General features: G+C 45.3%; 1 protein-coding gene across 1 annotated transcript; it reads left to right on the top strand.

The window, feature by feature from the left end:
* Positions 1-3,726: 3,726 nt before the first annotated feature.
* LOC149362737 (carbohydrate sulfotransferase 5-like) lies at positions 3,727-10,079 on the top strand. The gene is made up of 3 exons (XM_089568364.1): positions 3,727-3,892; positions 7,407-7,960; positions 9,564-10,079. The coding sequence occupies exons 1-3, from the start codon at positions 3,727-3,729 to the stop codon at positions 10,077-10,079; spliced, it is 1,236 nt and encodes a 411-aa protein (XP_089424490.1).
* The last annotated feature ends 1,667 nt before the right edge of the window (positions 10,080-11,746 follow it).

Raw genomic sequence — 11,746 nt, 5'->3', positions numbered from 1 at the left:
ATGTAATTCTTCACTGCGCGTAAGCGCGCGCAGTGGAGAAATGCATGCCAATGCAATACAAGGCATGACAATACAATACAAAAATACTTAAAAAGAAAAAAAATATATAGAAAAGGGGAAAACACTAAATACGTGACAATGCATGTGACATGAAGAAAAAAGAAAGAAATGCTTGCTATGCTTTCTGCCGCCCGTTCTGTCAGTCTCTGCCATCAACATTTCTTGGATAATTATTTGGTACTCTAAGGGTGTAAGCATGATAGAGGGCCTACTGTTTCGTTGATGCCGCTTGAGAATGTGTTAAATTTGTGAATCAGGTATGATTCACAGCTCTCGCGCGCATAATGCGTTTTGAACCCCGACTGAAGTACAATAGCTTTAAAGTTATTGAATGGATGCCCAAGGTTGTTTATGTGTTTCGAAATTGGGAGATTTGGCTGCGTCCGCACATGTGATCTGTGATTGTTAATGCGAATTCTGAACGGTGTAACTGTTTGTCCCACGTACTGAGCTTTATAGGTGCCACATTCCAGGAGGTAGACAACATTAGCGATGTCGCATGAGAAGTTACCTTTTATCTGGAAAGAGAAGGATGACGCTGTGCTTTTGCCGCTAGTAGTTGTTTCCATCATCGGACAGAGTTTACACCTAGGTTTATTGCATGGCGCAGATCCTCTGAATCTACGGTTCCCGATTGTAGATGATGTTATCATATCACGGATGCTCCTTGCACGCCTATACACAACGCGAGGGGGAGCAGAGATGACTTCTTTCATCCTTTCACTCTGTAGAAGGATGTTGTGGTGTTTCTTAAGAACTGCATTAACATTGCGGATTGACGCCGAATGTGTAAGGACAAGATTGACTTGAGAGTTCGGGCGTGGCTGCTTCATGCCATTTATGAGTTCGCGCAATATATATATATATATATATATATATATATATACACATACTTTTCGGGAGCTTCGTCGTTATGCCGTCAATACCATATGTCTAATTAAACACAATGCACCAACAGAATAAATCCTTATCGCATTCATGAAAGATAATAAAATGCCGAAGGATCAGGGTAATATATCGGCATATTAATTAAATAATGTGAGGCAAAACAGTACGGCAGCGGTTCAACTCTGTCGAAGCCAGTTTCATGTAGCGAAAGCTACATAAGCAAGCGATGTCTGCCGGATGGTGAAAAACGGCTTGCCGCAATGTTCGAGGTCTGCTCTTCAGCGCGCTCTCCTTCCTCCATAGCGTTCAAGTCAAGCACACAGCCCTGGTAACATACACCTCATACCTAACGTCACAACTGTGAATTGAATCACGGGACACAACGTGATTACGACGTGGCTTTCTTACTGCCGCTGCCGACAACTTGCAAGGTCAAAATTGAATGCCAAAGTTGAAGGCCAAATGTCAAGGTCGAAGATTAAGCTCAAAAGTCACGGTCAAAGTTCGAGGTCAGTTTTTAAGGCCAAAGGCGGTACACTAAGTGGACCACACATGGTTAGGTATATGAGAATAGCAACACCAGCCATAACTTATGCAAAGGTCATTTCAAGGTCATTCGGAGGCGCACGGCGAAATGCGTCGCACGTATAGTATTGTAGCTTTCGAGACAAAATTCATTCCATACTTCGTAGCTGTGCCTCTGGTGTAACTTCTGCCGCTTAGAGTTACTGATCAAATTGCTCTCACACTAGCATATGATAGCCATCCCGCTTAGCTCAGTTGGTAAAGCGGCTTCCCCCGTGAAGTGGTGGTGCCGGGTTCAAACTAGGACCAGGACAAATCTTTCTTTACTTTCGAAGTTTCTGTGAAAGCTGTAACGCTTTCCTTTGCAGCCGTATGGATTCGCTGTGTGTTGTGTGTGTTTGCATGACATGGATGAAGTATGGTAGATACATGAAACAATGTTCATTGCAATCGTTCTATGCGTGCATATCAGTCACAGCTCGAGTCCTGCAACAAATCGGGTCTCGTCGGAGTTGTCGTTGGCGGGGGTGTGAGCGGGAAAGCAGGGAGCCCACCTGCCGCCCAGGTCAAGTGACTATGTGATGTCATTCAGGCTACGCATCGTGGCAGGTGGCTAACACCTGTTCAGCGGAGGACCAGAACGACAAAGACTTTTTTTCCGTAATTAGGCACTTAAGTCCTAGCACATAAAAAAAGCAGTGCAGAGCAACCAACGTCCAATCTCTACTGAACACTCCGTGGGCATCGTCTTTCGTTGTTGTGGTATTGCTATAAATAGTTTCCGAAGTGAGTGATGCGTTATAAGATAAAGTTAGCTTAACAGAGCGGATACGTACACCTGATTAGCGGACTCCGGCTGCGTGCGTGTGGTGACCCCACTTGGTTCCCTCAGCTATGCAACTACTGCGCTATACATCTCCGCCATGATAATTCTGTATCTTTCATATCCCTCGTCAGTTCACGTTAGGTGAGAAAAAAAAGTCAGTTACTGTAGGTACCTATAAAAGAAAGTCGGAACAGCCAAGCGTTCTTACGCGGGTGCGCATATTTCACTCGGAAGAGCAACGCCAGTTCCTTGCGCTATTTTTCTCGACGTAGGGCCTACCCCGCGTTCACTGCAACCTTTGCAAGCACTTGGAGGGAAGGATTTGTCGCAAGAGTTCCGCTAAAGCCTGCATCCCACGCCTCTGCACAGTGGTGTATGAAATGGGGCAAGAAGGCATGCTAGCATTTCCTCGCGCCGATGACTGCGTCCTGAGCAGCGCATCGCGTAGCATTACCAACACAGTCTGCGCAAGAACCCGCCAAAAAAATTGGCGGCATTGCGTCCTTTTATTTGTATACACCGGCGTACCGCAAGCTACTTCCGACATGTGCCTTCGGGTGCCTTCGGGTGCCTTCGGGTGCACCTTTCGACTTTCCCGTCTTTTTGGCCGCCTAGCAAAAGTATGAGCTCATGCGCAGTGCTGTCAGGCAATCAGATGCTGTGCGAGTGAGGTAGGAGATATTGAGCAATTTATTCCGACTCGAGCCAAATTTCAGCAATGCTTATACTCAACTCCATGCGTGTTTCTTTTCCACGCAAGTCTCGAAAATGAATTGTGTTAAAAATTTCTGTGTCCGATAAATACGTCACCAACTTATATATTAAAAATTACCGGTGTAACATTCGTGCGGCGAGGTTCAGATATAGGCTCACATACTTTTAATTTTTATTTGTACATTGTTCTGGGCACAAATCAGCTCTATAAAGTGTTTCCTTTGGAAGCCATACAGTTCTTTTCTGATTGTCGGACTGCCGTCTTTGCTCAATACGAGGCTGGGTGCACATTGATTTGATGGTCATTGAGGCCTGCCGAACGGAAGTTTACTGCCGTTTAATTTTACATTGTTTTCTTTCTGTTCTTCAGTTCGCTTAGCGACTTCGAGAAACTACAGCTTTTGGCACAGATTATTTATCTCTATAGGACTGCTTGTTTGTCTACTACGACTTTTATAGTCCCAAATTGACTTCAGGATGAATGTTTATACGCTCTTCACTTACTTCTAACTGGAAAAATCCTATTCGCTCATGCCTGGTGTTTTTGGAAACAGAAACAATTTCTCTTGGAAAGAAGCCGCATATTTCGATGCTTACAGTACCCTTGCAGGTTGGAGGTAATGCTTTCTTACCAGTATGCTTTATTTAACTGTGTATACTGTTTCCTGAACTTTCACGAATGATATTAAAATGGCGCTTTCTTTTGCTTCCAGATGAGGTCCAACACCTTACCAGATTCCATGACACGAAGCGCCCTATATATTATGTTCGCTGCAGGCTTCTTGCTAATCTTCTACATCACTTCTACACAGATATCAGGAAGAATGCATAAGGACTGTCATTGCTTAGAGGCTGAACACTATATTGAAGCTTTCAAAGGTAACTAGTTATCATATAATACCTCATAGTTAGGACGCACATGCCATAATTTTTACCGAAAACACCAACACTGGAAAAATGCAGAATCGGTTGAAACAGAAATATGCGTTTATTATATGTTCATGGCAAGCCGCCGGCGGATTTCGCCGAAAACCTCTGCCTCCTTTCTTTCCAAGGCAGTGAAATGCAGCAGCGCGCACTCAGAAAACACCCGCTCTGAATGCGGGGATGTAGTCGGGCGGCCGTTACGAGGTCCTTCTTCCCTCTTTCAGCAGGCAGGCCCCCGTCCAGGATACCACCCAGATCAGGTATCAAAAGGCGGTGGGCTCGACTGCAACCGCTGTGTGGTCTTTGTTACTAGCCTTCTTAAGGCACCAACTTTCCCGCGGAGTCGCGCATGACAACCCTTTTAGGCGAAAGCACTACTTCCCTAGCAATCCTCAAGAAGGAAGTATTTGTCTTAAGCCTCCCGATACTTGCGAATATGAAATAAATATTGGCGCGACTGGGTCTCGAACCGGTGTTGGTGCGTCCTTATCGGCGTCGCTGGCCACTGCACGAGAGCACTACGCTATCGCCGCAACCGATCACGCCTCTTGTTAAACTGTCACACTTTCGCGCTAAGCATTGCACGCCGTCTTCATCAACTTCCCCCCGCGCACAAAACGCACCCCGCAAAGTCCGCAGGTGGACGTGACGTTTCTGACAGAGTCAAGAAAAGAAAGGAAACGTGCGTAACTGGCTACCTTGTTTAGTGGACGCCTCATTCGGGCTTTGAACTACGTGGCTTTAGTGGCAGAGAGATGTGCACTGACCGCCGGTGGCTCACTCGTTAAGGCGATCGCTTTCTGAGCCGCAGTAGTTCGAATATCGTAGTTGCGTTGTTTTTCAGAATCACGATAGACTATGCGGAAACAAAAATTTCGACGAAGGATGTATTCTGAAGGGAAACCAAAATTGGCATTGGGAACTAAAAGGTAACATTTAAGGAGTCACATTATATCATGTAAGTTTCCGGAAAGCTCATAATTAATAACGGTGAAGATGAATCTACGATAAAAATCTCAAATTATTCAGAGAATATTTGGAAGCATCTTGCACAGTTTCGCGAAGAAACAGCACGCGACATTGTGGGAAGTTTTGAAGCTCCATCAATACATCATGGAGCTTACAAGGTGCGTTACAGGCTTTAGACCTCGCTCATTTTGGCTTAACATTTATTAACATTGCTAATCCCGGGAGAATTTGTACATCTAAAGGTGAGGCGCAAATCCGGGCTAGTTAGTGATTTATGTTCTATAAAAAGAATGGCGCATCAGAAATGATTAAAGAGGAACATCAATGTAACTTTTTTTTTACTTCGCCAAAAGGCACATCTAAAAGGTTCGTGGAAGATGTGCACTACTGAAAAGAGATTTGAGACAGCAAAAAACAAAGAAAGAAAATATATATCTTTTCCACTTTTTGCAGTTTGTTCCTCAAAGTTTCAAGTCCTTTTTTGAAAAAAAATCTTTAGTGGCCATCAGACATTCGCTCAAAGCAAACTTATGTTAGCCGGTAAAGGTGTATTTTGGCACTATAGCGAGGAAGAGGCTACTTTATATCAGGCTTTTATCAGTTATTAATGGGTAAAAAATTCAATACAGATATCGCCATCGTCGGTCATTTTAGGAAGTAAACTGCCGTGCGTCTACATAGGTTTTTAGGCGCAGACTGCAGAATGTAGACCACACCGTCATTCACATTCACTTCAGTACACCGATGAAGTAGTATTGTTTGTTGTAGACTCCTGATCTTGAATCGGGGGCGTTAAAACATTCAGTTGAGTTTTGTTAGAAATAAATGCGTGTTCTGACGTCGGACGAACATCAACATACTTACAAAGGGCCACAGAATCAATTTCTTGTTGAGAACGCCATATCGATGTTCTCTTCACTGTCGCTTTAAATACAGGTCGCATATTGCCGGATTAACAGATTATGATCCCGTTCGTTCTTCATTCCTTGTCGTCCTTGTTCCCGTAGTTTTAGTACACCAGCAATTGCATAATTGGGGAGTAAAATACACAAAGACAGATATGAAATAAAATATGGAGTTTCAGCACACCTTCTTGAAGAATACTGGGAACGGTGTGCAGGAGAATTAATAACGCGAAAACAAATCAGTACAGATTTCATACATTTTTATCAAAGCGCATTAAAGGACTCCTCTGGCGTACATAGTTTACTTGCGCGTTATTTATTTCAGAGCTTCCTATTTTAGTTCCAACGAATCATTTTTTTTCAATGAACGCAGCAAACCTATTATTAAAGAGCAAGAACCGTGAAACAAAGCCGAAACTGGCTTTGGCGACAGTATCACGTCACGGTTCTGTTCCAAAACGTGCTATGTTAACGGTGACTGGCTAAACCGACGAATGCAAGTAACATTTTAGATTATAATTTGTCTGAAATGGCCGAAAAGTAGCCCGAAATTTTTCCTTGAGGAAACGCAGAGCGAAGGCCCATGGACGTGCCTCCCTTGAAGTGATCCACGCAAGGTTGCCCGTACTAATCGCCCCGATCAAATCTCCGAAACGGCAAAATATAGCTCGATTGCGGTGACACAAAGAGCTGCCCGGCTGTGAACTTCGGCACGAAGCATCAAACAACACTGGGTAATCAAACGCCCAAGTTTCAGACGAATTCCCTCAGAAAAAAAATTGTTAGTTTTTCGCTTCCAACGAGAATTCGTTAAGGCAGGCAGCGTAATTCATATCTAATGTTTAGAACCATGCTGGTATGACTATTGAGAGGTTATGAGAGCCGCCGCGGTGGCTCAGTGGTTATGGTGCTCGGTTGCTGACCCGAAAGACGCGGGTTCGATCCCGGCCGCGGCGGTCGAATTTCTTTGGAGGAGAAATTCTAGAGTCCCGTGTACTGTGCGATGTCAGTACACGTTAAAGAACCCCAGGTGGTCGAAATTTCCGGAGCCCTCCACTACGGCGTCTCTCATAGCCTTAGTCGCTTTGGGACATTAAACCCAATAAACCAAAGTAAACCAGTTTTCTCAAAAGAACTGGCGCCCTCTGCGCAGTGTGGAAAACTTCCCTGCTAGGGGTGGAAAAGAAACGCACATGGGACACGCAGACCCGATATGGTTCAGCCAGGAGTCAGCTGCGCCTGCGAAGGCAGAAGTGTGTGCTGAACAGCTGCCGCCATCTATCGTATGCGCCTCTCGCTAATATGAACTGCGCATGCGCAGTAGAAGCTGACGGTTTTTTCTTGAAACAGTGGAGCTGGAGAAGAAGAGGTACGCACGCACATAGCAGCAGTGCGAAGAAAGCGGATTAGAAGATCAGCGAGCGCAGTGTACTATGCCTTTTCCCAAATTTATCCAAGATGAGCGATTTCTCTCTAAAGAGATATAGTCTCTTATTATTAGCGAGGATTCTGAACCATGCTTTTCAGGGCCATAGAAATCTTCAGTGCGATCCAAGCCAATATTTATCTCGTTACTTTTTTTTTCTTCGCAGTTTCTACGTACACTGAGCGAGCAAGGTTTCTGGTTGAAAATGCACAAAATACAAGTGGCTCCAGGTCCTCTGCCAATGAAACTTCTGACCCAAAGGAAGGCGCCATTTTGGGCTCATCACTAGACGGTCCACTCCCAGCCGCTTTCCAGAAGGCCCTGAAAACGCATCCTGTCGTCCCGACAAACAACGTTAGAATAGTGCTCATCGTCGCCTATTATAGATCAGGATCGTCATTCTTCGGCGAACTCCTTTCTTCGGGTCCGAAGACCTACTTTCACTACGAGCCCCTGCAGCCATTCACGCAAGCGGGAGGCATTCGACCGGGCAGAGAACAGCTCGCCTTCGCGCTTCTTGACGAGCTCGTTCGGTGCCAGATGTACAATGCGCCTTTGTTCACGCTCTGGGCGGAGTACCGCCCAGAATACAAGCACAACCGGTTCCTGGCGGACGTTTGTGGATGGGGACCATCGTGCTCATCCCCAGGCCACATCAGCGCTCTGTGTTCAAGGGCTGAAACTCAAGTTTTCAAGTTCACACGACTCTCCATCGCGCAGGTATTTGCGACAGGGTTTTATACCTATGCGACGGGCCAAGACAGGGTGCTTGGGAGGATACGTAAGAAGGAATTATGTAGCAGTGGCATCTTGAAAGTGATAACGTTACCTGCCTAATAACGAGCCTACCTAAAATATCAGAAAAGGCTGATTCCAGGAGACCGAATCATCCGACTCTTGCTCAAAGAATAAGTTCAGGTTATTGATATCGCGACAAGAAAATTGACGGCTGATTGAGTGTCACCCGACAAATCTCCACCAGCAGAGTGCCAGCAGTCATGCCTTCGCGTGTGGGTCACTTTTTTACGGTTTGCTTGCAATTCGGCTGCTCGCACCACTGATCGATGGCCTAATCCTCCCCCCACTGCCGCTTTGGCATTAAGCGCCTGACATCGGCACGATGAGAACGCTGCCTTGCCGCAACGTCTTTCCTAGTCGAATGAGGGAAGCATTCATGGCAAACTCAAGCTTGAAGTAGATTAAACCTAGCACGGTCCAATATGAGATTAGATGGCGCACAACGTCGATATCCTGATCCAACGAACCAATCTTTCTCTCTTTCTTTTATTGATGTTCATTTTTACAAAACGGTCTTATGTGGTCCACTCTTCCCTTCACGTCTCCTGATCGCACTTCTCCGATGCGAGGCCTAGTTGAGTTGCTCCCTGCTAGGGGAGCTGAGGTCGTGGCTTCACACGAACGCCTCACCAAGGCGCCCCTAGAAAAACGGAAGCGTAATGCTTCTACATTAAAATGAATAGAAGAGAATGCGTGTGAGGCTGATAGCGCCTCTTTGGTCGTTTTTGTACTCACGGGAATTGGTAAAATCAACATTGATACTCTGTGCCGTTTTTCTCGCTGTCCGTCTTCTAATTTGTTAATGTGTATCCCAAACTCCCGCGATACACCTTAAACAAATCTCGATGTTTTGATTTTGCAACCTCTAACAATTTTAGGCTTTTCTACAAAATTTATTGCATTCCCGAAAACGGGTTCCCTTCGTATTTCCCGTGGCACAACGACTAGTTATCTCTCTTAAGACGTGTATACAACTTTTACACTGAAAAAAATAACCTCTGAACAGTAAAGGTGTTAATCGTCGATCGGCATTTTGTCTTGGAGATGCATCTGCCGAGGACGCTATAAATGTTTTGCATTTTAAACACAGCATTCAATGACCTCTATGTTTTCGTCTTCTTTCACTATTTTTTCTTTCCTCCCTCGCTCAAGCTGCGGGTGCACTAGTCTCTTCTTTTTTTTTTGTTGCCGTAAATCATGCATAGCTGCTTTGTGTTTGTTTTTTTTCCATACGATGCCTTAGACGAGTTGCCAGTTACTCTGAATCCATTACCACTTTTGATTTTCATCGTTTTGTTATGGTTGCCTGTTTTTTTTTCTTAAGGGCCTCATTCGCTCATAGGTTAAGACAACCTTAAGCACATTTTGGTCTTTTCAAGCGTTCTCATTCGGGATGTCAGCTGAGCTTGACCACAACTTTCGAACGGGCCAAAACTACATCGGGTAAACACACTGCGAAATGACGTCACAATGGCTCCCTATCCCTCCAAATACTGTGAAACTTTTAATCTCTTTAACGACGCAGGTGGTGGCCTGGATAAACCGGAACTCGGAAATCGCGCAGCAAGTACAAGTGCTTCACCTCGTGCGAGACCCGCGGGCGATCTACGCTTCTCGTCGGAGCATGAGTTGGTGCATGGGGGTCAGGGAATGTGGAAGCGCAAAGGCCCTGTGTGCACAAATGCGTCAGGACCTTGACGCGTTTGAACATCTTTCAGGTGCAAGGTGGCTGAACCGGAAGCACAGGGTTCGCTTCGAAGATTTGGCTGGTGATCCTCTTAACGAAGCAAAGACACTCTTTTCCCGCCTTGCTTTAGGTTACGGACCATGCGTGAAGTCTTTCGTGAAGACTCACACAGTTGCTAACGAACAGGACATGAAGGATCCGCACTCTACCAAAAGAAACACGACGGAAACTGTCAGGAGTTGGGCCAAGAAGTTGTCGAAGGAGGCCGTTAGCTCGGTCGAGAAGTTCTGCGGCGATATAATACAAAGGCTAGGTTACACTGACATTACCAGTGAAGCACGGAGTAGGAATTAAAGAGTGCTCACTTTTGAATTGTGATTGATTCCTGAATCGAGGCTTTTAAATGACGTTATCAAGGTTCGTTCCTCCACGCTGTATTTCATGACAGGAGAATCAGGACACGGACTACGCCATGTCGCCATTGCCTGCACGTCGTGATAATGTTTCAGGGTGTCCCGCCTGTTTTCGTTCATATGAAGAATATTGAACTGTGGGCTGCTGTAAGACTGCTGTCCTAACGTCCTGCACCCTACTCATGGTGCGTAGCGCAACCTAACAAGCTTATTTAATCCTCTAGTCTTTCAGGTTATAAATCCAATTGCATGCATTCGCCTGCATATACGGCCTGTCTGCGCATTCCGTCATACCGACTATGAATAGCACGCATGGGGACTATTACGTACTACGTGGGTGGTGAAAAGCGACCAGGGCACCATGTTTTAAGGCGCAACGGCTGTTTTCTTCTGTCCTGCGCTGCCAGAGCAGGGGCGTCGGCCTTGACTGCATACCTCTCCAGTTCCGCTTGGTTTGGGAAATTTTTTAAAGTAGGCTTCTTGAGTTAGAAGAGCGTTTTTTCGTCATAGCATTATCATTGATGTAGGCTGTGCATCAGAATGTAGCTCAGATGGGCTATCTAGCTGCGTTAAACACCTTGATAGCAATAGCAATAGATAGATACCAATATTTAATGTTCACATTTAACTCGTGCTGTTAGTTCCTTTAATTATTGAGAGCCGTGTTGCCCACCATAAGTAATATCCATATTAGTGTTTAAATTTCTAAAATGCAGTTACTCTCGGCGCTTTGGCCTCCCAAAATTTGGCTCTTTCTACGAGCTATGTGCATTGAAGAGGTTGCTTTGCCTGCAAGCGTTTTGAAAGCGAATTTACTTTGGCGCGTTTCAGGCAAAATCGGTTTGGCCGATGCTCCGAAGGTAACTGCTTTCCGAAATTGTAAAAGCTGATACGGATATAACTTACGGCGGGCTACATGCCTCTCAATAAATAAAGAGGGTTACAGTTACAACTAAAGTTACTATTCAACAATAGTTAACTCTTTCCAGCGCAAGGCTATTCAAATCGTTCAATTTGAACGATGGCGCGAGATCGCCATTATGTGAGATCTATGCGGTTTCCGGGCACGTAACAGCATGCAGTATACGGCAGAACAGCTGTACTTCACTTTCGAATTTGTTTTTTTGTCCACCATAAAAGGGAGCATTAGGGTGCCATATTAGGGAGTAGTAAAGCTCACTGAGAGCGCTGCGTCCATGGTGACATCCTTGCTTCCATTGACCCTGTTCTGCAACGGCGGTATTCATCGCGATTCCGCATCATTTAAAGCTGACTGTATTTATGCCGTAGCTCTGTGCTAACAGATGGCGTTCATTTGCGTTATCTTACCTCGGACACAGATGACTTTCCAAACACCCCGGACTATCAACAGGTGCCCGTTTTTAACTTCGGTCTTCGCTTTTTCGAAGACATTCGCTCTTTTTCAAGCCTCTCTGAAGACATCGGGTTCGTTCTAAACGATTCCCTGCCCCCAGCAGTGTAACGTATCGAGTTGTTTCAAGTCGACCCGGAGTTAAAAAATGAATTTCTCTGCGAGGTAGCCCAAACTACTGCGCGCAAGAAGCCTATACTTGTTTATGGCATAGTAGCGCAGCGCCAAAATACCTG

Source organism: Amblyomma mixtum, chromosome 2 (genome assembly GCF_055824585.1).
Source record: "Amblyomma mixtum isolate Tamu chromosome 2, ASM5582458v1, whole genome shotgun sequence".
Classification (NCBI taxonomy): Eukaryota; Metazoa; Arthropoda; class Arachnida; order Ixodida; family Ixodidae; genus Amblyomma; species Amblyomma mixtum.
This window is presented reverse-complemented; position numbering and strand designations above follow the sequence as displayed.